Here is a 26213-nt window from a genome sequence, read left to right as displayed (position 1 = left end):
TTGGTTTTCACGCCGAGCTTGCATCTCCTGTGCTCCCAGACGTGCTCTGTACATCAACGGACGCCGCCCAATATGCCCAATCCCAGCATTCGATTCCTACATCCTGCTGTCCGACTCCAGCAAATACGCCTTAGCCAAATCCTTGGCCAGCCCAAGCCTCAAAATCCGTAACAAATCGTCCCCGGTAGTGCTGGCAGAGATGCCATGTCGCCAGTCCCAGCCACGCTTAACAGGGCCTGTTGCCGCCGTACCACTGCCGCGCATCGATTGCTTTAGTTGTGATGCAAGCATTGAACTCCCCACCATGGAAAAACTACCGCTGATACCACTGATACTCGATGTTGACATTCGTAGCAGGTCGGTAGGGGATGAACCCTTGAGTCCTTGCCCTGATGCTATAACGGCCTGCAAGAACTCGGTGCAATTGGAGTATATCCGCGGTCCCACAGCCTGGAGGTCCTCAATTGCCTTAAGCAGGGTGTCAATTTGCTGTGCCGTGAGCTGGTAGTCAGACTGGTTGACAAAAACCAGAGCCTCGCCTAGCAGTGCAAGAAGGAAGTCGACGTTAACTACTGCCCCTCGCTCTTCGTCGTATAATCCTCCGCGAATACTATCATCTGAGCTAGTTATGACGGCCAGAAGAGACGAGGCGGCCTCCATCTTCCGGGCCACGGGACCCAATTGGGCCTTGCTTTGAGAAGTCATTAGACCCTGGTCTCGCAAATCGTAGAATTTCCGCAAAGTAGCGTAACCACTGAGGGATTTATGGAGTAGCTCGGCGGCCTCGAGATCAAGTCTAGAAATCTCATTCAGAGCATTCTGAGGTGACGAGACCAGATTGCGGAGGTACTCATCCATCTCAGCAGCTGCGGGGCACGCAGTCGATTGGATTAACGACATGGACATCAGCAAATCCAATACGTCCTTGACTTTCTGGCTCTGGTGCGACAGAGCGTAGTACCACAAGGCCTCGCCGTAATTGTGGGTGCCTTCTGCGAGTTTAGTGGCGTATGACTGCTCAAAGTTAGTATTTTACGCCTAGTACAGATATTGAAATCCATCTCACTGACCTCTGCAATCTGCTCGGCATGGTGAGGCATGTCGATGTCATTGAGAAGTTTCCAAAGCTTGTCCACCGTCGTGGCCGAATCCAGCGAGAATTTACCCAAGAAGTCGCGAATTAGATCTTTTGCACGCTCCGTGGAATCCAGTCGACCCAGGATTGCAATAGAGATCTCCCATCCATCGCGAGTCTGAGCCCGCCCAGAAACTGTAGCTCTCATCTCCCCCCGCTTTGCTAATGAGTTTGCGTATGCGACAAGAGTCTTGTCCTTGACCCCGTCAACCTTGGATGGAGAGGAGCTAAGCCCAAGAGTTTCCAAGTCATCTGCGTCCAAACTATCCATTTCGATAAGATTGTTCTCTTCAGTCTGTGGCAGCCATCCTCCCAAAGAAGCAATCTCTGCAACCGCAGAAGAAATTGGTCCTGACCATCCCCGCATAAGGCCTATAACCGCTTCAAAGTCTCCCTCAAACAGTGATGCTAGACATACCTCAACCTCACTGGCAGTATTGACCTCAAAATCAGTCTGCCCGTTTGTGACGACATGAAACGATCTTCGCAGCTTTCGTCGGTAAGAGATAGCATCAGGCTCCATGGAAGCAGCACGATACATGTTCTGGGGGCGACCTAGGGCCAGGCGCCTATCTTCTTTTCCTTCGTCCCACCAGATCATCAACCCAGTAGTAGCTTCGAGCCAGTCCTCTGAATTTTCGATAATCGAGTCCCTGTCACCCAACACAAGATTGTACATGATGGTCAGATTCTGATAGACGAGCCATGGCACTCTGCTCTCTGCCTTCTGAGCTCTTTCACTGTAAGAAGCAGCCATGGGGGACTTTAAAGAAGGGTCCACGTTGCTGGTGCCTTTCTTGTCGCCTCCGGCATACATTTTCAGTCTCTCCAGCGCTTGCGACATATGTATGCGGAAGAGTGTCCAGTCGCTACTTTTGGTATTCCAATCTCCTCGCACTCCTGGGCATTCCTTCAGGGCCTTGGCTGCCTCTTCCACGACATAATTGACATTCTCCAAAGCTGCGCCAAAGTATCCTACTCGTCCAAACTGGGTACGCAATGTCTCGTCATCAACTCGAGCAGTCCTCCATCCAGCATTGTTCAGAATCTCAATAACTCCTAGAACCTTGCCTCGAAGAAGGTTAGTGAAGATGGACTCCCAGAAAAGTTTGGAGCTCGAGGGACTGGGTTTCGTGGCTGCGAGCTCCTGGAGTTGCAAAGGGTATGGGTTGTGTTTTCTTTCAAGCCACTCCAGTAATATTTGCGGAAGGGGCATAACCTTTCGATCAAATGATTTCGAGATCTTGTCTGGATGCTGTATCTGTAAAGTGAGATCGGCCAGAAATTCTGCCTTCTCAAAATCTGGCGCCCCGGAGGTCGGGCCAATGCTCGCTGTATATTCCTCGGAGTGGACAACAGCGATTTGGCTGCGGTAAGCTGCCCAGACCTCGACAAGCTCCTTTGTAACTGATGTCAATGCCTCTTCAATTTGATCATCGTCGTCCGATGCGCCCACGCCCTCTTGATATAGCTTTTCCATGATAGTTTCAGTAGTGAGAACGAGCTCGTCCGACTCTTTTAGTGGTGGTGGTTCCATCCGGGAATACAAGTCCTTCGCGATGGCTCTAAACTGTGATATTTCGGGCTGCGATATCGACAGGGCGACCGAATCTCCAAATTCAAGCAGTTCTCCCTCTCTACTTCTTTTAAGGCCTCCTGGCGTCGAGCGTAGACTCTGCTGAGAGTATCTATTACCCCCTGTTCTTGAAGTTGGAAATTCAGATCCACCATCATCCATATCAGCGTCCGCTGAATCCTCTTCGTAATGACTGTCATCTTCTATTTCATCTGCGAATTCTCCATATCTTTGGCTGTCGTTGAATTGGTTATCGTCTTCGTCATCGTACTCATCTCCATCTTTACTCGATAGGGCTCGGAAAGATCGTTGAAGTTGAGGGGAGGCTTGATACTCATGACTGAGGCCAGACCGGGCTGGAGGAGCAGCTGGTCTTCTAAAGTTGGCTGGCGGGGAAGACGCTGGGTTGAATGCGGAATTTTGAGAGAACGAGAGAGGCTTCAAGGGTGTGCCGCCCATAACAGAGCTTCCATACAGTGACGGCGGCTGTCCAGCTGGAGTGAACGAGGCGGTCGAAGAAGGCGGAGGGCCTGCCGGAGTCGTCGAGAAGTTTACGCTGAACGGGAAGGTATTGCTATTGCCAGATCTTCTGTCTGGTGTTGAGGGCGGGCTGGAGCTGGCTGGGACTTGAAAAGCCATTGCGCGAGCGAGCGAGGTTGGACAACGATGGTGACGGGGTTCGCGGAAAGAATACTGTACGGATTTTTCGGTACCTTTTGTGGTCGTGCCCTGGGTACTGTATCGCTGCCGCAGCTCAAAGTTGCTGTGAGGATGTTGTTGAGGCTGGAGTGAAAGGGTGCTCTGAGCACCAACCAGTTCAAAAATACTGAACTGCGCGCTAAGACCCAAACGCGTCCCCCGGCCACATCTGCATCGACGCGGCGACAAAGGTACTGGACCATATGCGACTTAAAATTCAGGCCTCTATTGTCCTGAAACCCATCATACTTGCAGACTGATATTCATGATTCGATAATGCCTCGGTAGGCTAAGACGCACCCTCCGACTGTGTACCAAGCACCCATCTAACGCGGCGGTCAGGGAAATCATCACGGTCCAGGCCGGCCAGTGTGGCAACAGCAGTCAGTTGAAATCCGATCGTGATTTGATGATATCGTTCTAATGACATCCAGTTGGAAGTCAATTTTGGCAGCAGCTCTGCCAGGAGCATGGCATAAGTCAGGATGGAAACCTGGAGGACTTTGCAACCGAGGGCGGAGACCGGAAAGACGTCTTCTTCTACCAGTCTGACGACACGAGATACATCCCAAGAGCAATTCTGATCGACTTGGAGCCTCGAGTACGTATTAAAATGGGCCACGACTCTGGCGAACTAAGCCTGGGCCAATTACTAACAAAATCCAGGTCATCAATGGTATCCAGACTGGCCCTTACAAGAACATATACAACCCCGAGAACTTCTTTGTTGGAAAGAATGGAGTCGGAGCGGCCAATAACTGGGGAGATGGATACCAGACTGGAGAGTTAGTTCACGAGGATGTTATGGAGATGATAGACCGAGAAGCAGATGGCAGTGATTCCCTTGAGGTAGGGAAATTCGGCGCATGCCTATATGCAGAAGTGCTGACCTCTGCAGGGCTTCATGATGCTTCATTCGATAGCCGGAGGAACTGGATCTGGTTTGGGCTCTTTCCTCCTCGAGCGACTGAATGATCGATTTCCGAAGAAGATTCTCCAGACATACTCGGTATTCCCAGACACGACAAATTCAGGCGATGTGGTGGTTCATCCATACAACAGCTTGCTTTCGATGAGGCGGTTAACTCAGAATGCTGATTCCGTAGTGGTCCTCGACAATGGTGCTTTGTCCCGGATAGCAGCAGATCGCTTGCATGTCCAGGAACCTTCTTTCCAACAAACCAACCAGCTGGTAGGACTCCCAAAACGTGAATTAAAATGCAAATACTAATGCTGGGACAGGTATCAACGGTCATGTCGGCTAGTACCACAACTCTCCGATACCCTGGATACATGCACAATGATCTTGTCAGCATTGTTGCTTCGTTAATACCGACTCCGCGCTGCCATTTTCTCATGACCGCATATACACCATTTACAGGAGACAACCTTGAGCAGGCCAAAACTGTGCGAAAGACAACTGTTCTGGATGTCATGCGCCGACTTCTCCAGCCGAAAAATCGTATGGTATCAACTGTCCCGGGGAAGAAAAGTTGCTACATTTCAATCCTGAATGTCATCCAAGGTGACGTAGATCCTACAGATGTGCACAAGAGCCTTCTCCGAATCAGGGAACGCAAACTTGCTACCTTTATTCCCTGGGGTCCGGCCAGTATTCAAGTGGCATTGACGAAGAAGAGCCCATACATTCCCATGCAACACAGAGTGAGCGGCCTCATGTTGGCAAACCATACCAGCATAGCTACAGTAAGTTTTCGAACAGCACTCCCTCCACGTTAAAGACTAATATTGTGCGCGCAGCTGTTCAAGCGAATTGTGAGACAGTACGATGGTATGAGAAAGCGAAACGCCTTCATGGAGGGCTACAAGAAGACGGCCCCCTTTTCCGATAATTTGAACGAGTTCGACGAAGCCAGAGAAGTTGTGACTGATCTTATTGCGGAGTACGAAGCAGCTGAGGATGCCGACTACTTGAATTTTGATGCAGCAGATAAGGCCGTCGCAGGAGAGGCTGGGGACAAGAGAGCCGCATGATTTCGGAGGATCATTAAAGGTTGCGCTTTTGGAGTTGAGGATATTATGCCAAACGGCGTTGATTTGTGCTGATTAATGATACCAACTATATGAAAAGAGATGCTACGGTGGTGATCTCTGTGCCTATGCCTGTCTCCTTGTATCTGTCGGGTTGTTCTCGTGTTTTAACTGAGGATCTGGGAGATAAGCGAGGTCTTAATACTTCGGTTTTGACGACAATATCTCGATAACCAAAAGCTGGATAATCTTAACTTTATATTAAGATATCCAAGCATCAAACCGGTATACAGTCAGAAAAGAATTGACAAGATCTAATCTTTTATTGCTAGGTTGCGACATTTTGAAAATTGCATATGATTTTTGGCCTGGCCCTAAATCAAAAATAGCACCGAGTACACGACTGCCTATGGGTCGATCTCCACAAATCAACTTTGAACCATCCCGCACTCGACGTCATTTCGTAGAGACTATCAAGTTATGTGATGGACAGGGAAGTTATTGCTAAGGAGGGGCTCATATGTCATAGATGGAGCTAGTTGGGTCGACATTCGCTGCTACAAGTACTTCAGCTCGACGGTGGATTCCTACCTTATTCAACCAAGAACAAACAACAAACAACAAACAGCAACGCCACGCAACTATTAAACCCTCAGGACGTTCCGTTTCAATACCCAAAGAAGATCTCCTGAAACCGTAAGCTCCTCTCACCCAAGTCCAATTGCCCACGCTAACCCATCCCATCAGAAGATACACAATGTCCGGCCAAAAGAGCAAGCAAGAAATCATCGACGAGCGCGTCTCCAACCTTCCCCTCCCCGAGGACCCTCCCGTCAAGTCAGACTGGAACTCCGCGAGCGAGAGCATCAACGCCAAGTCCGACGGCAAGCAAGCGGAGCTGTCCAACAGCGAGGTTTCGGATACTGGCCTCTCCGGCGGACCTGCTACCTTGGGCAGTGGCGTTAGAGAGGAGGGGTGTGCTGATTTGAGTAAGGTTGGGAGACAGGGAAAGGAGGGTTTGGATGGTCTGCCTAAGGATGCGACGAAGTAGATTGGCTCCTTCAGCGTTGATGGAGGTGAAAGGTTTGATCGATGGTTGGGCTGGAACTGGTACACTGGTATTGGTACTGCTGGTATTGGCATTGGACTGCATATCATAGCTGGGATTGAGAGGAGCTTATGGAGGAGCTGCTTGACTGGCAACTGTTCCCGATATGATACAAATCGATCGGTATCAAACAAACCGCATTGTCTCCAGCGCCCGCATCGATGCCGGCCCGTTTAAGCTTCTGCCATCCGATCAACGATGCTTGTTACATTGGGAATAGATACACGTGACATTTGCCACAGCCCCCTCCTTATTGACGTCGGTGTCTGGTGTCTTCTTGGCATTTCCGGCAAATCATGTTTATTCTACGCATGTAATGGATATTCACAGTCCGGCAAAAAAATGTCCATGGTACTCGGAAATCCATGGACCTCATCTGAGCCGGATCTTTGTGCTCAGATAGGACGCTTTGGTTTTGTCTCGGTGGGATGATGTCATGAGTGTCGATCTGGTTTGATGCTTTTCCCTTCTGTAGATCAAAAAAGTATTCTACATCAAACACATACAATCACCACCACCACCACCAACAACTGCAACCAAGATTGCGAAGAACGCGAGTTCCAACTCGGAGATAGGGTCGAGAAATGACACTCGGGGACGTTGGCGGGGCAGAAGTTCGTGAGAGATAATGCCGACGCCGGGGAAAGTGCTGGATTCCCGAAACAGCATGGTAGCGCTGGTGATAATACTTTTCAGACTTTGGATCGTGACACTTCAACGTAATTTGCATATCAGGTAAGGGAAGGAGTGGGAATTGGATGACATGTAATCAAAGTATTGTGGGTAATGTCCTATAAACAATGCACTTGTCCCACGATGCCGGGTGACACCAACGCCTCGCTAATACTCAAAAACCTGCCCCCTTTTATCGTTTCCAATGTACTCTCAAGACCAGGCGCCCGGGTCGATTTCGGTTCCTAGATCTCTGTCCTCCAAAAATGTACGTCCTTGAAGTTGTTCGGGAAGGTATTCTTGTTCCACCTTGCCGTCCTTGTAGTTCGGGTTATACTTGTACTGGTCGCCATAGCCAAGCTCCTTCATCAGCTTTGTCGGAGCATTCCTCAGGTGTATCGGGACAGGTAAACTGGCAACGCCGGGTTCTCGTAATGCAGCATAAGCATTGTTCAGGCCACGATAGGCTCTTGTGCTCTTCGGGGCCAAGCAGAGTGCTACCGTGACGTGCGCCAGGTTGATCCTACACTCAGGCATCCCTATCTTCTCCGCTGCCGTGTATGCTCCGGTTGCAAGACTCAACATGCTGTTATCAGCCAGTCCGACGTCTTCTGAGGCTATAACGACCATTCTGCGCGCCACATACAAGGGGTCCTCCCCTGATTGTAACATCCGAGCCAAGTAGTAAAGCGCAGCGTCTGGGTCACTGCCTCGAACCGACTTGTGAAATGCAGAAATCGTATCATAATGTTGGTCCCCAGCTCGATCATATACCAGAGTCTTCGTCAAGGAAGACTTGATTTCTTCTTTGGTGATCGATGGTCGACTTGATAGCCCCATAGCCAATTCCAAGAGATTGAGTGCTGTCCGAGCATCTCCATCTGAGAATGCAGCAAGATATCTGAGGAGTTCTGAGTCTACCAGGTCTGATGTCGTATAATTGTGTCCCTCCACGGTAAGAGCTCGCTCAAGTATCCGAAATATATCATCGTCTGTCAACTTCGCCAGCGTAAATGTCCGGCACCTTGACAATAATGCATTCTGAACTTTGAAAGAGGGATTCTCTGTTGTGGCTCCAATTAGGGTGACCTGCCCAGATTCGACGGGTCCCAGAAACACATCCTGCTGTGTCTTCGAGAACCGATGTATTTCGTCGCAAAAAATGATAGTCTTCCTGCCTGTCAAACCCAACTCCCCTTTCGCCTCTGCGAAAATCTTCTTGCAGTCAGCCACACCTGAACTTGTACTGTTGATCTCCACGAATCGGCTTCCGACCATAGACGCTATACAGCGTGCGATTGTCGTCTTTCCCGTTCCAGCACCTCCCCATAGAACCATCGACGGCACTCTATCCTGTTCGATCAAGCTCCTTAGGATTCCCTGTGGCCCAACCAATTCTTGCCCGCAGATGTCATCAAGTGATCTGGGGCGCATTCTCTCGGCCAGAGGCGCTGCTTGCTGGAAAGCATTTGTCTTGGCCTTCTTCGCTTTTTGCTCCTCTTCTGGTCCGACTGCAGCATCCACCTCTCTCTCATCTTTGATGGGAGGGGCGATATCCTCAAAAGATCTCTTCCGCGCCGGTTGACTCGGGGTAATTATGCCATTGCTCTGAGGTTTTGGCTGAAAGCTCAGCGTTGGGCCTGGTTCCGACTTCGGCGTAGTACCGGCAGCTCTCTTTGCAGCTGGTGTTTGGAAGAAAGTCGAGACGGAGATTGGGGGTTTCTGCGTCTGCTGGGTAAGGGGCGGGGATTTTGTTTCGATGAATTTTTCGCACGATGAATCAATATGGGGATTGATATCTGTCGATTTGACACTCTTCCCGCAGATTGGGCACGCAACCATTCTGGTTTAGTTGTGCCGTGGTTTGTGTGGTGGTTGGGCAAATGTTGGTCTGGAAATACTCTGGGAGTGAGACGCGCCGTGCACGCGTTCGGGTTGTCTCGGCTATAAAAAAAAATAGCGGGATGGACCTTGAAGGCAATGTCCCTGCTCAAGTATTCTCGTTGAGCTCTCCATATAAACCACTTTCGTTGGATATCTTCCAGCTTGCAGTCGATGAAAAACTCATAGCACTGTCACACCAAAGGCATCTAACTCTCCGCAGTCATGTGTAATGGACTGTCAGCCAGACTTCGGTGCAAGCCTTGGGCCTGCTTGTTGGTGTACCTTGAAGAACATTTTGATGCTTCCATCGATCTAATAGTGGGCTTACGTTTTCGTCTCTTTTTTGATAAGACTCTCTTCTTCTTCTTCCTGGTGAATACGTCAGAACACAAGTGTAAATAAAACTGATATACAGACTTCGAAATCATCCAAAAGTGTGGTAAGTTATGTCTCCATGCATCTCCTCGCTACGATATCTCTCTTTTGGATGGGTTACAGGCAGAAGCTTAGAGCATATGCTTCACTGACATCCATCTCATTACAGGCCACTTGCTTTCTCTGGTCTCTTCACTTCCGACTTTTTTTTTTGGAACAAGCACGTCAAATTTATTTTCTGGCCCAAGTGTGCAAGAAGTTTCTCACATCGGACTCTACTTGCTATATGGACATCTGGCCATTCATGAAACCAATCATTGTCGTGGCCTTCTCTACTTAACTGCAGTGCAGATACTCATGATTGATCCAAGTTCCCTAATCACTGAAGTAACAGGCAGCATACCCTTATTGACGACGCCCTGAACGCTCTGCTGCTCACCTACCTTGAAAGCTATCCTCACTCGCCCATCACTGGGAATACAAACAAAACCAAAAATCCGGGTACTATTCATTTCCAAAATTCCAAAGGAACTTTTTCTCTGGCGTGTGCAGGGTAGGGTACAATCTGCAGAGAAAGGACGCAAAAAAAAAAAACGTTCATGTGTCAGTCAGCCTTTGCAAATTTTTGATTTAACAAACCTAGACACAGTATACAATACAAGAAAAGTGCAAAAAGAAAGAAGTTTCCACACGGAAACCTCGGGAATTGAGCCCGAGGTGGGGCTCGAACCCACGACCTTGAGGTGATCTATTTGTTGTCATAAGAGCCACACGCTCTACCGATTGAGCTACCCGGGCGGGCACCTTCTTGTTGTCGCCAGGTGCAGACATAATAATTATGTTCCTATCAATTTTTTTGGCGTGACGATCAGAGTCTTCCCCGCAAGCGAGGAGCCCGCGGCCTAGACTGCCGCATGCGAATCCTCTCAATGACAATCATCGGCTCAGCTGCTTTATGAAAGTAAAAATGCCTAGAATACAGCAGGATGGGTAAATATACGATATCGCTCGTTTCATAAAAATAATAAATATGTATATATATATATTCCCAGTATTACCCCCATGTTAAATAATGTATATCTACATATATGCGTTCTTACAAGCCATTCCAGCTCAAGAGACCATGCGACATGGACCTTCGCTCCTGCGGACGGAGGCCTTTTCCAAGATCATGCAGCCAACATTAACATCTATCTAGCATCCATCCATTCACTCACAACCGCAGACCGACCGCAGAATACTGACACAGGCGGGGGAGAACTCCCCAATCGGAGAACTCCCCCATCGAAAAATTCGGGCCCATATATCCGCTCATCATCTATTTCATCCAACCTACCGATTCTAGCCGGCTGGGTATAGAAATGCGAAAGGCGAAGCGCGCTTATCATGAATTTCGTAAATAAATCTGCCTGTCGAGCAAAGGAACTCCGCAGCGATGGATCGAAAATCAATAGGTATTGACCACGATCTAGGTTTCTTGCTTGCATGTCCCGAGGGTAGAGGATACGGTTCGCCCAGTCCATTAGTGCACTGGAGGTAGTCTCAGGGTACTGTATCGTCGCCTTGATTGCTCCTTAGACGTTGAAACCATCTTCCGCTGCATATTTTCACAAAACTAGGAAGATTGTCGTCATTATACATACTCTTACACATCGGAGGACGCTCGACATGTTAGGATCACGATAGCATGGACGGGAAAGCTTCACTCATTTGATGAATTGGTCATGAAAGTATGTAACATGGAGAAACCAGCAACGATCATCCAGCGACTATGCAACGGACTCGGAAAATCCAGACGTGCCCCAACTGTGTCCCATCTCAATCCTAACGCCATTCCAAATCGCTCTCACCGACTCAGGAATGAACGCCTGCCATGGAGGATTGCCCCAGTACCCCCATAAAAATACTCCTAGAAGACCTAAAAGAAAAACTCGTACAGGCAGAAGTGGTATTATGATGTGCAAATCAGTCGTACTGCAGACTGAAACCAGCAGCCCTCGGACGCTTGACGAATAAAAGCAAAATGAAAGTAACTCAAAGCTGCATGTCCATAGCGGCAATGTCCTCACTCACACCTCGAACCAAACCCTTGCACTCCGGCTCATACTCTTCGTCAGCATCATCGTCGTCATCGTAATTATCGCAGAACTCATCGCCGTCAAAAGGAACATCACTCTCATCTGCGTCGATTTCATCTCCGTTGCTCCACATAGTCAAGTTGAGATCTTCGTCCTCTTCGTCTGCGTCCGCATCAGTAGTAGTAACATCGAGAGCACGGTCTCCCAGCCAGTAGCTAGCCCGCTTGTTTGCTCCTGAATCATAGCCACTGGCGCTTCTCTTGGGCGAAATCACACGTTGCCGGGGAGTATGAGTCATTACCGGCACACCGCGAACATACAGGTATGCTACGCGCTTCAAGTCCTTGTTGAAGAAGAAGTAGTTCAGACTCCAAATAGAACCTTCTTCGCCGTCGAAAGGCTCATCAGGAGGGGCCCAGCAGTAGACAGTGCATTCCTTGAGGTTCATCTCCTTGTCTATCAATGACCACATCTGCGGACCCCACGCCTGGCTCGTTGGGGAGGCCGAAGAGGCTGTTGTGTAGCTAATCTGCGATGGGACTTGGAGTGTCATCATACCTGAGCTTGGCCTCAAGTTATGAAGGGTAGAGTCGATTGTATTGATGACATTCTTCAGGGTTCGTTCCTTCCTAAAGTCGGCGGGCCTGAGGATGTGTGAGAAATCATAATCCGGGTGACTCGCATTGAGCGTCGCGATCAGGTATGCAAACGTCCGGCGGCTAGAGACCTGACTCAGTGAACCAAAAGGGCTGGATCGAGAGAGGTTCAAAGGCGAGGAACCAAGGGCGTCTGGTGGGAACGAGGCCGACAGTCGGACGAGGGACTGGTACTGTGATTCCAAGGACCGATCAATATCGCGGTAGAGTTTCTTATCCGAGCCTGCGGCTTTGGTGGTGTAAAGATCGCATCCGCCAATGACGTGGCATTCTGGTGTATCGAAATTCAACGCGCTCGTGACATCGTCGAAGTCGCGAAGGGGTAGGAACTTCATATTGGCGAATCGCAAGGGCCTAGAACTATATCTCTGCTTATCAACGCGATCAGGATGGCAGAGGTGTTGGGGTTTGAATGCGCGTTATCGGAGGAGTAGAAGCTTGTGGCGACGGAGCCCGAGTTTTCTGTGAAGAAGACGACCTTGCGGAGGACTCTGCAGACTCGGAGAACTGACAGCCAGGAACTTTAATTCCTCGGAGATTCACAGAGTTGGTGATAGGGACCTGTCTATCGGGGGGCGACCGCAGACGCAGCGACGTATGTTCCACGGAGATGATTTGATGACCTGCTGAGGCTGAGATGCAGAGAGAGACTCTTTCCTACGCTGGGGGCAGAGGACAGATCTGAGTGATCTCAACTAGACTAAAGTCTAGCAGGTGGAGGGCATTTCAAAATCTGGGATTCTTTGTTGTTGTTGTCGATAGTATCGTTGAAAAGGAGAGGGTGGATTGGTAGGTGTGTTGTAGTCGAAGGGAAGCGGAGTTGCAGGGAGTGGAGACTAGAGATAAGATGGCGAATCGGGGTTACTTGCGGCCTAGTCCGGACTGGGACTAGCGCATTACCCGGACAAGCGCCTGGGATAGTTGTACACTTTGCCGGCCAGTGGAAGAATGTTAGAAACCGAGGGGGTAGAAAACGGGCCAGAACTATTGGGTAGATACTGGATGAGTGTGTTCTTGAGCTCTGTTCGAAGCAGTATAGTACAAAAAGACAGACACCTGGACCAAACTTGACTGTCGAGTGTTGTCGTATTTGAGGTGCCGAGATAGATATCTGTGTTACAAACTGTTGGGTGGACTGAGTGGGTGGGCTCTTTCCTGCCTTGTCAGCAGGTATAGAGATGTGCCATGGAGGAGAAACAAATAAGGAGACGGGAATAGGACCACTGAATCACAGAAGTCGCCCTCTGCTTGCAAGTGGGATGAATGTGGCTAGATTTCGAGGAACACAATCAGTCATTGGATATGGTGGCGGTGTCTTGCAGAGTTGAACTGGATTGGATCCGAGCCAGTTGACAGCGTATTCTTGTAACCCGTTGATTGTTCGCTTGCTGTTACTTGCCGGGAAAAATACGAGGCCGGCATTCTTGCATTAGCAGTTTCACTCATCGAGTCCCAGTGTGAGTAACGAGCGAGGCAGAAGGCCCTAAAGACTGTACTTATCATTAAAATTCATGCATTCCGGCGCCATTCCCTTTGCTCCAGTCGATGTATAAAACGCCAATTCCGAGTTCGTTCAACAGCCAGAGCTTCGAAGGTGTCTGTTGCGAGCCAAATTGGTATCGTTTTTGCCATCCTCAAGAACGCCCCAATATCAAGCCCATCCCATCGCCTCAAAGGATGCCCATGTGTCTAAGACTGTCTGCAACACCTTCTTCTTCCTATAAAATAGTAAGCTTCAAATTAGCTTAAGTATACGTTGGTAAGGATGCAAGTCCGAGTTGTTCATTTGCTAAGCTCCTAACGCCAATCGCCACCTGTATGTTTGTACAAATTGTATATATGTATATGGCATTGTCACATTATTCTCGTAACTTCCTCGTCGACCTGGTGTACGGGGATGATGTGTCAGTTTGAAATATGAGGCGTAGTAGGCACGTACCGCCTGTCGGTATAATATAAAAGTAAAGAGAGCTTTTTACTTACCTCGGTATCTTCTATCGAGTCTTGTGCCGAAATCACCCTCAGTACGTTCTTTTTACTGCTCTCCTGCATCTCCCCTGCTATGAGAAGCTCGTCCAGGATGAAGTAGGCTTTTTGGAAGTTGAAAATCTATCGTCGTTAGGCATGGACGCTGAAGATCATGAGCTCTCAACACATACGATGTCCAACTGTAATTATGATGTTAGTCTCAAGAGCAGTTACTTCCAGGCATGAGACTTACCTCGCACACATTGCCGTAGTACTTGTCCATCTGCTCGACGTATCTGTGAACGATTTCCAAGGTGATGAGCTCGTTATCCTCCGAGGCACATCCAGCAATGAAGAACAAAGAGGCGTAGCGACGGTACACGATCTTTGAATCTGCAGCATTGCCATTGCATCAGCCGCTGGTTTTAAGAGGCTGGCCAGTATCTCCAACCTTTGTACTCTAAGAAGTTGCACATTCTCGTCCGCCGGGCCAGCACGAGCTGAGAGACATCCTTAATTATCTTGCCCTTGTCTTTGGGCGAGAGTGTGGTAAACCACTTCGCGAGCCTCTATTGACCGCTCAGTACTGTGGGGGAGCATATAAATAGGTGGTGAGGATACATACGACTTTACCCTGCCGCGAGAGCAAGATCAGATAGCTGCATCATCATGTTAGCGAAGCCGAATAATATCAAAGATCTTGCCAACTTACTTTATGGCCATTTCCGCAAATGGTTGTGAGTTTTTCCAGCGCACAAGCTGTTCTGGATGTGGTGCAGATGCGAGGGGAGGTTTACCGTTCCCGGCTGCGGACGTGACATGTGGAATTTTGCGCTTGGCTTAGTGGGGTTTCCGGGTCCATCCTCGACATTACTTACTAATGATCTCATGCCGTTTGGAAGCATCTCCTCTTCCAGTGTACTCGATATGTTCATAAATACCTTCCATTTTCCTATCCGTATCAATTTTTAATGATAGACTTCCTATTGCTCCTACACTATAAACAAGCATAAGTACATTTCCACAGAAACGCTCGTCGCATCTTGTCGCAACCGCATCATCCCGCCAAACCCCCACCATCGAGAATCCCCTCCCGACCGATCCTCCATCATATCTCCTCTCGACGAGGCTCCAGGGGCTTTGAATCTCTGAAAACACATCTACTTTGTCTCAAAGACAGTTCGCCATTATGACGCGGTTGATACTTTCCACCTCGTATGGATCTCAATTCGTTCGCTCTTCGGACTTGAGAAAGAACTCCTGCTAATTATACCCCACTCAGGAACATTATCACCGGCGGTCCGTCGATTATAAGGAAGCCCGGCACCGATCGTTCGAACCTCGAACTTACGAATTCCCTACGAAGGAACTTCCTTGCTGCTCAGCAAGACTACTCTCCTCCCTTGTCCGCGACGACCTCTAACAACAGTCCTACGAGCGGCAGTCCCCGAAGCAGTAGCTCTGAGGAAGACCCTTTCTATCGAAGGCCGCAATCTTCAATCTGGACCACACGGGACGGAGCAGACTTCTATGTGCCTACGATTGACTGGTCACTCTCTGGGCTGTCCGAGGAGCGAAGCCAGTACGACATAACCGTCAAATTATTCTACCTCCATAGCGCAAGTGTAAAAGACAGGGCGCGGCACACTAATGATGCCATGAATTTGGTCTTGAAGAAGCTGGGCGTCGATCATATTGATCTACTCATCATATCCTTTCCAGGTATGTCCTTCGAGGGAGACTGCGAGTGGGAAGCAGACAAGAAGAACTCAACGCAAGGGAACGACGAGCACGAGATAGCATCATGGCCGGCCGTCGAGGAACTATATAATCAAGGAGTTGTTAAGCGACTGGGTCTTTCGGAATTCGGCAGTGAGAAACTCTCAAGATTCCTTGCTCAAGTAAAAGTGCGCCCACAGGTTGACCAAGTCAACATCAAGGACTGTTGCAACGTCCCTCCCCCTCTTATGAAACTTGCGAAGAAAGAGAAAATCGAGCTTCTTACACATAACGATTGTACCGATATACTACCTACGGGTACATTGAGGGAACTTCTTGGTCAGGGCATCAGAGGAGCTGGGGTACTTTCCGAGTCCAAGCGAGGTATCAACGGAATGAGAGGGGATTTGAAACCAGAATGGGTGGTCAAGTATACAGCAGTCGTTCGCGATAGAGGGGTCATTGAGAACAAGGGTTACTTTGCAGTTGCAGAGCTGAACGAGTAACCCCTTGAGGACATACATAGACAGAGGACGGCGATTGGAGTTTGGCGCCTTGTAAATTGGTTCTGTATCTGGGCGGCCTTTCTGCAGATTTCTCCCTAGACAGGCCCGCTACATGATCGCGTTGGTCTTTGGCTACGCTTGAGCAATGCCGATAATTTTCCACATCAACCAAGCATACTCCGTTTTCTCCCTCTCATTCTCACTTCCTCCAGCTTCTTCAGCACCACAAGCCCACCATTGAAGCTCTTTCCATACGCAGCCAGCACCTCCTTGAACAGACTCTCCGCCTTAGGGTGTGTGCTTCCAAACGCCCTCTCCAGCACATACAGATCCACCGCGCGATCCTCGTCCTGCACACTCTGACTCGCCAGCCCAAAATCTATGAGCACGATCTCCCCATCCAGCAACTTCTCTCCCTCCACCGAGCCCCCTTCAATCCCCTGCCTCCCCCGCGGCCTCAACATCAGGTTACTCGTCGTCAAATCCCCATGTATAACGCCCACGGCATGCATCCTCCCGACCGCATCACCCACCCGCGCCATCAGCCCGACCAGTTCCCCATCATCCTCACCCTCCCGCACGCCGCCCTCCTTCCTCCGCTGCAACCACTCGTTGACCCGTATCCGCACCACCTCGCCCTCGATCCACTCGACCATCATCCATCCCTTCGTCTCATCCAGCGCATACACCGCCGGCACGGGCACGCCTTCTCTCCTGCACTTCGCCAGCACGCGCGCTTCGGAAAGGATTCTGTGTTTCGTGAGGCGCTGGTCGAGGATAGGATGGCGGTAGGGTTTGGGAGGGCGGTATTTGAGCGCGCAGGGCAGCGAGGGGAGCAGGTAGGTGCTGCGGAAGAGGAGGGCTTCGGCGCCTTGGGTGACGAGCTGTGGAGGGGTAGAGGAGGGGTAGAGAAAGGTTGGCGGGAGTGAGGGGAGGTTGGAGGTGACGGGCACTGGGTGGTTTGGTGGTAATTTTGGGGCTTCCATCATGTTGATATCATAGGTCGCGGCGAAAAAAAAAAAAAAAAATTAGGGTCGTGGTACTTAGTGATTTGCAGGAATACAGTGGTATCTCATGCGGTCGGTCGGTGATGGGGGTCCCGGCTCCGAGAGTTGCGTGCCGTGCCGTGCGACTTGAGCTGTCAAAGCACGCACTTTTGCAACTTCACTTCTCTCATCCGGCACATACTTGTCAGTCCTATACAGTAGAAGGCGCAGCCTTTTTCTACTCGCCAATCCCTCCGCTCGTTACTTACACGCAGGATTTAATATTGTACACAAATCAAAGGAAAGCGAAGCAAAGCAAAGCAACGAAGATAGGTGAATCCGACAATGCAAGGCACTGTCACTGTACCGTGATGGTCCCCAAGTGATGCAAGTGCAAGGGTCGTTTGGCCTGGATTGGTCCATACACACCGACACAACCACAGAACGACTGGGTTGTAAGTAAGTAAGTACCATCCGTTCCGTTCACGAGGATATCTTTCATTATCCCGTCTCTTTCTCGCCCCTCGAACTCCCTTTCCAGCATGCGAAAGTAGCGTCCAACCACCCATCTACCTCCCATCCTCCCTCCTATCCTAAAAGTTCTCAGATGGCAGACACCGCTGATCTGCCCATCCTCACAATCCTGCTCCTGCTGACCGCCTGTCTGGTCTCGCTGTTCGTCGTCGTCCAAGTCGCCACTACCTACGCCACAGCCTACCTTGTCGCGCCCAACGAGATCACGACCTTTGTCAACGCCGTCGACTTCTCGATTCAGGAGAATGAGTCGTACGACCGCGATGTTGCAAAGGTGCAGATGTTGGAGGATAAGCTGCGCATGGGGAAGTTGTTGAGGGAGATACAGAAGTGCGGCGATGACTTGAGGGAGGATCTGAATGGGCTGCTAGTTGATGACGGGGGCACGAGGATGCGGTCGAGCACAAGATTCCTGTGGGCGACGAAGCGGAAGCGGTTGGAGGAGCAGGTTCGGAGACTCGATATGTTGAGGATGCGCTTCTTGGTCGTGTACATGGGCCTGGTGGCGGCGCAGGGCACCTCTGAAGAAAAGAATCCGCGGGATCCTGAGAAGCATGTATCACCGAGGACGGTGGTACGGCCGGGTCTGAATCACGCTTTGCTTGAGGGCGTCACAAGGAAACCCCCGCTTCGAAGGCTCACAACGCAGGCGATGGGACACAATGATCAGGTGGGAACACCTCAAAAGACGGGCTGGATGGGAGTCGTGGCGGAGTTACAGAACTCGCCATTAATGCATAAGCGGCATGCTTCAATTGAGAGCCACATGGCGAGTCCAAGATGAAACTCGGCGTTGATCCGACTGCCTCTATTTCAAGCTTCTACGTACGGAGAGGAGATTCACAGTTATGGTTGCAGGCGATATGGAAGGCCGCCTTGCGTTGCTTGCGTCAAGATACCCCCGTTGTTTAAGTTAGCTTACTTACATACCTTGTTTACATCACATATGAATGACCGTAGTTATCGACCCTCTTCACTCCCTTGTATTGCTGTAGTGCGGACTTCTAATTATCGAATCCATTGCCTTCAGCTCGAGCGGGCTTTCTTCGCAACCTCCCTGCTTACAACATCATAACCAACAGCAAACTGACAGAACACCTTCTCATCATTCAGAATACCCATGATCTCGTCGCTCAGGCTTTCATCTGTCTTGAGCACAAAAAAGTCAATGTCTCCGTCGTCCTCCACTTCATTCGAGAATTCAACATTGACCAGGCGAAGAGTTCCCCATTCTCTGTGAGGGTATGCTCGGGTGACAGCCTTGTCGATTTGGCGGAATAGACTTCGAGGCGTAAGCGTGGGGAGGTGGAGGCGGATGTCAAGCACATGTCTTTCTCCATCGACGTCGTCGATGCACATTCCATGGTCGGTCTCTTTGAGGAGCGTTGTTGTCGCCGGGAGATCCATCTCATGCATCCATACGACTGGCACCTCCCTCTCTCCTCCCAAACCCATACGGTTGTCACCCTCCTCCTCGCCGCTCTCGTTGTCACCCTCCTCCTCGCCGCTCTCGTCGTCGCCGTCATCCTCCTCCTCAGTGTCGCTGAACAAGTCACTGATATCAGGCTCGCTCTCGCTCTCCTTCGGCCGCGTATTTCCTCCCGTCGACGGCCGCGGGCGATTCTTCTCCCTCAGCCCCACGCTCACCAGGCGCGCCAGGCTCAACTCCCTCCACCACCGCTGGTAAGCGGCTCGTACTCGCCCCTTCGAATCGAAGATGGCACTCGCGCGGGCGTGCCTATCCCGCATGGAGAGCCGGGCGAGGAGGAGCCGCTGACGAGGTGTCAGTGACTTGCCATCACCCCCCGCGGGGATCCGCCCGACCTCAGCATCAAGCGCTGCGTTAGCTAACAAAAGTCAGTCAGTGGTGGTGGGTGGTGGTCAGATGCAGTGTGTTGCGGTGGGTTACGATTTATATAGGAGTAGGGAAGAAGAAAACTCACAGTGCATCTTTCGGTTCTTCGGTTATTCTTCGGTAGATCTTTGCGGCTGATCTTCGGATTGACTGATTGATGCTTAAAGGTTAATCCGGAGAGACTTTGGGAGAAGTGGCGTCACTAGGTACATTAGCGTGAAAAGTTTTTCCGAGTCTAGACCCAAAGCGGACATAGCGCTTGCGCCGTTCACGTGATGATATTGCACGGTCCATGCTGACTAAGAGGTAATTCACCTTTCCCACAACAACCTCACGTATTATCTTTTTTGAGCCAGTTGAGCGAGCTATTCTCAGTGTCACATCAGAATAGAAGCAATTGGAACGCCTTGTTGCCCTTCGTATTATTTTGATACTGGAAAATCTGATCTAGAATCCTGTACACACAAAAACATCTATATAAAAAAACCCACGAGGCGACGCCAAGCGATAGCGCAGAACATTGTCGCCCGGAGCGCCGCCTCGGTCCAAATACGCCGTCCCAGTGATAGCGCAGAAAGGCATTTTCACTGTCGAGGCAGTGTAGTGCCTCGAATGATAGCATATACAAACGCTGAATGGGGTATCTCCGCTAATAAACTAAATGGAAACAAATTCAAGAAAGCAAGGCCAAAGTGCAAAGCCGACATCCAACGGCTCATCGTCGCAAGGGACAGGAAAGGGAGGTTGAAATTTCCCGCTCCTATCCCGAAAACCGACCGTGTTCGAAGTTCCTCCTGTTGCAAGTCGTCTGTTGAAGATCGCCCACTGCTATTTCCCCCTCCCCGAACTTAATACATTGGCGGCGATGGAAGGAGCTAAGAGCTCTTGCTCCACCACATCTTTCCAAAGCCTCGCTGCTGACGCTCGCGTTTCGCAGCGCCGTCCTGGAAATCACTGGACTCGAATTCCTCGCCCACGGTAACCTTCGCAACCGGGCCGTTCCCCACAACCTTCAATGCCACTGTCAACACAACACTGCTGAGGATGCTGGCGCACAGTATCCCAATCATCGTCAGGTTGCTCTTGCGGTACTGGTTCGGGCCTCTCTTTGCATCCGACGGCCAGCCCGTATACAGCGCGTACGTGGTGGTTACGCTTCCTAGGTTCCCAAGCCCGGAGACCAAGGCGGCGGCAGAGGCGACGCCGACTTCGCCGTGGCGTGGCTGGAATATCTCGCTACTCCAGGTCATGCAGATAGGCACTGTTGGGCCGAGACCGAAGCCGATCATCAGGAGCCCGCCGTAGCGGGCCCAGGGCTGGGAGCGTGGCGCGAAGGTTGTGGTAAGTAGACCGGCGATTTGGACGAGAACTGCGAGAGTGAATAAGAGAGCGCGATGGTGGTGGAAGCGGTCGGACAATGGGGTCACGAGGAGGATTGCTATTAGGTCCATCTGTGAAAGTCTTGGTGGTTAGCGGAGTTGCAGTATAGGACGGGAAGGAATAGGGATAGAGAACGCACGATCCAGATTGGAGCAACTAGCAAACTCAGAGTAGTGCCAGAGAAGGACGGATCGATTCCAGAAATGATGACGGTTGCGTAGAGCTGGACGCCGAATCCGACACCGACGACACCGAAGTACATGATGATTAGAGGCCAGAGACGCCAGTCCATGATCACCTGTGCAAGGTCCTTGAGTGTCCACGGTCTGGGGTGGTAGACTCTCGTCAAGTCTCTGTAATGGATCTCTGCGTCTTCCCCGTGGAGGACTTCAGGGGACGATGGGATCCATTTCGCCAAGCCGGTGCGGACTCGGGTTTCTCCAGGTGGCAAAGGTCGGTCTGGAAGCCACCAAAGCAGGATAACACCGACAATGATGCCGCAAAGACCCCAGAGTAGGAACATCCATTGAAAACCGACCAGGCCTCCCAAGCCGTCCATCTCTTGGAAGCCAGCAGACACAAGGCCAACTACTGCGGCGGAAACTTGGGCTGCAGTGAAGTAGTAGCCGATCCGCTGGCCGGTCCTGGAGGGAGGGTAGAAGAGTGTCAGGTAGTAAGACATGCCTGGCCAGAGACCTGCGATCACTACGCCCAAGATAAATCTGAGGAGCCTGGATGCTGTCAGTTACAAATTCATCTATATGATTGGGAAACGGACAGAAGACTCCAAGCAGCCTTCACAGCAGCAAAACAAGCCCCGACTAGACCAACAGCAAATACAATCCTAGCCATCCACACTCTTGGGCTGAGTCTGGTCATGACAAGACTGGATGGGAGGTTGAAGAGGACGAAGGCGACGTAAAAGAGGGCTAGAGCCGTTGAAGTCTCCTTTGAGGTCAGATTGAGTTTCTGCATGAGATTGTTGCCCGACGACGTGTTCATGGTTTGAGCGAGGCCGATGTTGGAGCGGATTCCTGAGCAGAGGAAGTAGAGAATCCAGAAAGCTGTTCATGTTAGAACATGTCCATATCATATCAAGAAACCCAAGGAAAATCAATACCTGGGATGATGCGACGATCGATTTTTCTAAAGATTCTCGTTAGCAGACATTACAGGAATTTTGGTATCTATCCTACTTACCTGTACACCTTCTCAATCCTCGCAACCTCGATCTCGTCCTGGACGCTGGCTTTGCTGCCGCCGATAGATTTGCTGCCCCCTCCCGTCCGCTCATCCACCCCCACAATTTTGTCATTCCCATCAAGGTCTGCCATGGCATCCAGAGCGCGACTGAGAAGCAATGGAAGTGCGTGCGACTAGTCTTGATAGCTCGACCGGCCTCTTCTTGTGGGATTGGAACAAGATAGGGAGGATTGGGAGGATTGGGGGGGTGTGGTGATGTTCAAGAGGAGGAGGTATGAAGGTGGAGTTGAGAATTCATCATAGGATTGTAGTACCGGTAGTAGCTCGCTTACTTGCTTGCTCGCTTGGATCCTGTGGTCTCGTAGCTGGCGGCGGGCGCTAATTCGAACTACAGTCTTAACATCCACCTCAGAGAGCTTATGTAACCCAGAGCAGCTATCACTTTGTCTACGGGAGTAGAAAGATAGATATACGGAAGATTTGTGGCGTAGGGTAACCCTAACATTCATTGATGGGTCACGTTTGCCACTCGAGTGATAAGGACACGTGATTCGTGGGCGTTATCCCCAAAGCGTATCGAAAGACTGGGATAGGAACGCACTGAGGGATTCGTAAGCTGCGAGAATCATCGGATAATTCCATAGTGATATATAATGTGGCCTCGCATCCTCGCAACCTCTTATCCAGATTTAGCCTTCGTTTCACCGTACGTAGCCGACAGAGCTATAGGTTCTGATCTGACTTTGGAAAAGGCCGATCAGAATCAGGCGGATGCTTTTTTTCCGATGCAGATCGCAGTCCTACTGTAGCTTGTTGGAACTAAGACTCCGGTCCGTTCCGAAACTGTAGTAGTAACTTTGGTAACCTCTGATCCAAGAATTGCAAACACCTGGCAGCTAATAAGGCTAGGCGAGATGTGGCGATCAAGCAAGTCAAGCCAGTCAAGCCAGTCAAGCCAGTCAAGCCAGTCAAGACAGTCAAGTCACCTTCATATCTCAGACCACCTGACTGCTCCGTTTGCCATTCCGTTTATGTTATCTCAAGTAGCTATCTCTATATAGGTAGCTACGATACCATTTAGTGAGAGGTATGCAAAACCAACTGAACAAAAACACACCCACTCACACAAACTGAATAGGTACGTATTCAACTGGCATCGCACACCCTGTGATACCAACAACATATATACTTTGAACCTTCTTGCGGATTATTAGCCCACTCGAGCGAGGGCAGCTGCTGGCGTGTCTGAAGCCACAGCCCACAAACATTTTGACGGCGCTGTTACCGATACTACAAGTGGTGCGTGGCATTCATAGCCATCGACGCTTGCAAAACGGATACGAAAACGAAAAGAGCGGCTACGGAGTCTTCGCGGCCGAGCCTGGCCCCCCTCAGTAGTTGCGATATTATAGCGCTCTCTCCTGGTGATTGGTTATCTATAGAGTCTCGGTGTAATATGGGAAAGGTTTGTGTCATGGATACAAGCGATCACGTCGGATGTTCAGGCTGATTGCATATTTTTCAATCTTGCCATGTTTCTGTCGACGGGTCACCACCATGCCTCCTATGCCTAGAGGAAAGCCCCCCAGCTGACAATTACAGGTATATACACAAGTGCAACAATCGAGGTAAACCTTCCGACCAGGCAATGAGAGAGGCAGAGAAGAAAAGTCCATGATATAGCCCAAAAGTATCTGCCTGTGGTCCCTACGCTCCACCACCCCAGTAGTGAGTGGATGCCTTTCAAGAAAGGTTTTCGGTGGAGTATAAGCGAAGCAAAGGGAGACTGCCCCCCTCCCCCCCCGTTACATACCAATCTGCCTCGAAGTCGACGTGTATTTTCAGGCCAAGTGAGTTTCCGGGTAGAACACATCAGGAGAGTACATGCTGATTATGGTATCTCGCCTTGCCAGTGACGTAAGGATCCTGCTTGCTCAGCTCGTAGAACCGCGAAGCCCCTCTTCTGCACTCCGAGCTGACTCGCAGTATACCTGGGTTGGGGGCTCTGTCCTCTCAATCGGAGCAGGAGTCGGGCACAAGCGATCCAGTGGTCCTGCTCGGCTGTAGGTTGAGAATGCCAGAAATGACGCGTCTGGGTTCACGGGCAGCGAACGTGGTGATCCGGCCGCGTATCCTGGAAGATCAGAAGTCAGCATCGCCTCAGCCACTTGCTGCGTGACATGCCAAACTTCCTCGGGTGGGAGACGAGCAAACCCGGGAAAGGTATTACGACCAGCGGAGCTCCCATCTCGGATCTTCTTCACCAGACTTGGGACTTGGGACTTGTGGCGCTTTGTTGCTTGCTGCTTCTGATACCATGACTGCGATGACGTCGAAGTCTTCTGCCAGTATCGAGGTAGGTGTCGAGGTGTCAATCGCAACGTGCAAGGGTTTGTAATATTTGAACCCAAAAAAAATCTGAAGTGGCTCTATGCTAAGCGAGATATCAACAAAGGCCACTCACTCCACTATCTTAGCACGTGGCTCAAGGCTACCTTCCCTTCCCGACTGATCACTCAAGCGAAAGCGACGCGCTAACGGGAAGTGATTCTTTAAATTCAACTCGATCTCGACCTCCCTCGCGCCGACAACCCAATCTCACCTCACCTCACCTCACCTCGACGCCCGCGTTCGTTCGAAGACAGCGAGATTTCCAACCAAGAATAAGAGCGAGATCCCCCCCCCAACAACTCGGACACTCAGCGCCCACCAGCGTGAACAACATGGCACTCAACAGCCGCGATACCTCTCCAAGCCCCGTCTCCTTCGACGCGTACGACATGTGCGAGCTCGAAACCCATCCCGGACATCGACTCGACCACCGCCCTACCACCACCACCACCTTCGCGCACAGCGCCTGCCTCCACCCAATCTCCCGCAGGGACATGCAGGCTCGAGGACTTGACGCCGCCGCGTCCCTGCTCATCGTCTCCCTCTCCGGCCGCGGCAAGGACGCGAAGCAGGTCGGCGATCAAGTCCTAGGACTGCTGCACCCGCGGTGGTGCCAGCGCTGTGTCGGCGAGCGGGAGGCGTCGCTGGTGGCAGCCGCGCGATCCAAGCTCGGAGAGATTGCCCGCTGCTCGGGTCAGCCTGGCGGCGAGAAGGCGAAGAAGGGCGCGTACTTCCTCCGATTGAACCAGGCTCGCGTCGAGGTCGTGAAGGGGCCGCTGAGGAAGAGCGAGAGGGCCGAGGCCAAGGCTGGCGTGCTGGAGATACAGATGGACGACGGGATGGGCGTGGGAGACGACGCGGGGGAGATGGAGGATATGATGGCGGGCATGGAGGAGGCGGAAATCGCGTGGGGATGAGCTGGCCGACCGGACCGAGTGGCACGGTTCGATTGAGGAATGCGGCATGCATGGCTACAGGGATGGACGGGGACTTCAGACTCGGTGGGTACATTTCTGCTGTTTTCCTCGCTCCCTGTTGCTGTTGGCCAAACTTGTTTGAAAAAAAAGAAGAAGAAGAAGAAGAAGCAGACTCCCTCCTAAGACTCCCTTCAAGAGCGCCTACCGATTGACAGGTGGAATAGGTTAGAGCAGGAGGCCATGTATCAAGCGAACCCTCGTCTACGCAAACACCTCTTCGACCTCTCCATGTCATAAGCCTGGGAGTCACAGGCAGCAGCTTGGGAAGGCCACTATCACGATATACTACCAGCAGCATCTAACAGCTGCAGAGCTGAGCTCATATCCCACCCATGGCTTCCAACTCGCAAGACAAAACAAACAAAACAAAACCACAAACCAAAGCACGGACACCATATTCGACATGGCCGGAGAGGGTGTGCGTGCCAGTAGTATTCTCGTAAACGAGTGACGTCGAGTTCTGAGTAGCCAGGAGCCTAGGTATCTTCCATGGTATGGTCCAGATCGATTCGATTCGAT

The 26213-nt window shown here is 50.9% G+C and overlaps 13 protein-coding genes across 14 annotated transcripts; 5 read left to right on the top strand and 8 right to left on the bottom strand.

The window, feature by feature from the left end:
- Window positions 1-96: 96 nt before the first annotated feature.
- On the bottom strand, window positions 97-3350 carry L3040_000588 (uncharacterized protein; the record flags this gene model as incomplete). The annotated part of the gene is made up of 2 exons (XM_007288316.1): window positions 97-1014; window positions 1071-3350. The coding sequence occupies 2 exons, from the start codon at window positions 3348-3350 to the stop codon at window positions 97-99; spliced, it is 3198 nt and encodes a 1065-aa protein (XP_007288378.1).
- A 336-nt stretch (window positions 3351-3686) lies between these two features.
- On the top strand, window positions 3687-5405 carry L3040_000587 (uncharacterized protein; the record flags this gene model as incomplete). Its single annotated transcript, XM_066155225.1, has 7 exons — window positions 3687-3694; window positions 3753-3793; window positions 3845-4011; window positions 4077-4259; window positions 4309-4602; window positions 4653-5117; window positions 5172-5405. The coding sequence occupies 7 exons, from the start codon at window positions 3687-3689 to the stop codon at window positions 5403-5405; spliced, it is 1392 nt and encodes a 463-aa protein (XP_066013264.1).
- Window positions 5406-5931: 526 nt separating this feature from the next.
- Window positions 5932-6453, top strand: L3040_000586 (uncharacterized protein; the record flags this gene model as incomplete). The annotated part of the gene is made up of 3 exons (XM_066155224.1): window positions 5932-5965; window positions 6059-6098; window positions 6150-6453. The coding sequence occupies 3 exons, from the start codon at window positions 5932-5934 to the stop codon at window positions 6451-6453; spliced, it is 378 nt and encodes a 125-aa protein (XP_066013263.1).
- A 942-nt stretch (window positions 6454-7395) lies between these two features.
- On the bottom strand, window positions 7396-9024 carry L3040_000585 (uncharacterized protein; the record flags this gene model as incomplete). Its single annotated transcript, XM_007288319.1, has 1 exon — window positions 7396-9024. One exon carries the CDS (start codon window positions 9022-9024, stop codon window positions 7396-7398), a length of 1629 nt encoding a protein of 542 aa, XP_007288381.1.
- A 2451-nt stretch (window positions 9025-11475) lies between these two features.
- L3040_000584 (uncharacterized protein) lies at window positions 11476-12510 on the bottom strand (the record flags this gene model as incomplete). The annotated part of the gene is made up of 1 exon (XM_007288320.1): window positions 11476-12510. The coding sequence occupies one exon, from the start codon at window positions 12508-12510 to the stop codon at window positions 11476-11478; it is 1035 nt and encodes a 344-aa protein (XP_007288382.1).
- A 1335-nt stretch (window positions 12511-13845) lies between these two features.
- On the bottom strand, window positions 13846-14866 carry L3040_000583 (uncharacterized protein; the record flags this gene model as incomplete). 2 transcript variants are annotated; one of them, XM_007288321.2, is made up of 7 exons in its annotated part: window positions 13846-13893; window positions 14159-14284; window positions 14335-14343; window positions 14397-14536; window positions 14595-14712; window positions 14769-14802; window positions 14856-14866. In XM_007288321.2, the coding sequence occupies 7 exons, from the start codon at window positions 14864-14866 to the stop codon at window positions 13846-13848; spliced, it is 486 nt and encodes a 161-aa protein (XP_007288383.2). The 2 variants fall into 2 exon arrangements, with proteins under 2 accessions (XP_007288383.2, XP_066013262.1); XM_066155223.1 differs by lacking the exon at window positions 13846-13893 and adding an exon at window positions 14030-14059.
- A 466-nt stretch (window positions 14867-15332) lies between these two features.
- Window positions 15333-16368, top strand: L3040_000582 (uncharacterized protein; the record flags this gene model as incomplete). The annotated part of the gene is made up of 2 exons (XM_007288322.1): window positions 15333-15358; window positions 15426-16368. 2 exons carry the CDS (start codon window positions 15333-15335, stop codon window positions 16366-16368), a joined length of 969 nt encoding a protein of 322 aa, XP_007288384.1.
- A 164-nt stretch (window positions 16369-16532) lies between these two features.
- L3040_000581 (uncharacterized protein) lies at window positions 16533-17357 on the bottom strand (the record flags this gene model as incomplete). The annotated part of the gene is made up of 1 exon (XM_007288323.1): window positions 16533-17357. One exon carries the CDS (start codon window positions 17355-17357, stop codon window positions 16533-16535), a length of 825 nt encoding a protein of 274 aa, XP_007288385.1.
- Window positions 17358-17961: 604 nt separating this feature from the next.
- Window positions 17962-18672, top strand: L3040_000580 (uncharacterized protein; the record flags this gene model as incomplete). Its single annotated transcript, XM_007288324.2, has 1 exon — window positions 17962-18672. The coding sequence occupies one exon, from the start codon at window positions 17962-17964 to the stop codon at window positions 18670-18672; it is 711 nt and encodes a 236-aa protein (XP_007288386.2).
- Window positions 18673-18914: 242 nt separating this feature from the next.
- L3040_000579 (uncharacterized protein) lies at window positions 18915-19838 on the bottom strand (the record flags this gene model as incomplete). Its single annotated transcript, XM_066155221.1, has 2 exons — window positions 18915-19735; window positions 19832-19838. 2 exons carry the CDS (start codon window positions 19836-19838, stop codon window positions 18915-18917), a joined length of 828 nt encoding a protein of 275 aa, XP_066013261.1.
- A 780-nt stretch (window positions 19839-20618) lies between these two features.
- Window positions 20619-22457, bottom strand: L3040_000578 (uncharacterized protein; the record flags this gene model as incomplete). The annotated part of the gene is made up of 5 exons (XM_007288326.1): window positions 20619-21194; window positions 21263-21854; window positions 21902-22187; window positions 22244-22269; window positions 22324-22457. The coding sequence occupies 5 exons, from the start codon at window positions 22455-22457 to the stop codon at window positions 20619-20621; spliced, it is 1614 nt and encodes a 537-aa protein (XP_007288388.1).
- Window positions 22458-24339: 1882 nt separating this feature from the next.
- L3040_000577 (uncharacterized protein) lies at window positions 24340-24645 on the bottom strand (the record flags this gene model as incomplete). The annotated part of the gene is made up of 2 exons (XM_066155220.1): window positions 24340-24460; window positions 24557-24645. 2 exons carry the CDS (start codon window positions 24643-24645, stop codon window positions 24340-24342), a joined length of 210 nt encoding a protein of 69 aa, XP_066013260.1.
- A 404-nt stretch (window positions 24646-25049) lies between these two features.
- Window positions 25050-25634, top strand: L3040_000576 (uncharacterized protein; the record flags this gene model as incomplete). Its single annotated transcript, XM_007288327.2, has 1 exon — window positions 25050-25634. The coding sequence occupies one exon, from the start codon at window positions 25050-25052 to the stop codon at window positions 25632-25634; it is 585 nt and encodes a 194-aa protein (XP_007288389.2).
- Window positions 25635-26213: the final 579 nt, after the last annotated feature.

This window comes from Drepanopeziza brunnea (assembly GCF_022702325.1).
Source record: "Drepanopeziza brunnea f. sp. 'multigermtubi' strain 214-2 chromosome Unknown ctg1, whole genome shotgun sequence".
In the NCBI taxonomy this organism is placed as follows: Eukaryota; Fungi; Ascomycota; class Leotiomycetes; order Helotiales; family Drepanopezizaceae; genus Drepanopeziza; species Drepanopeziza brunnea.
Note: the sequence above shows the minus strand (reverse complement) of the source record. Positions and strands in the feature narration are given on the sequence as shown.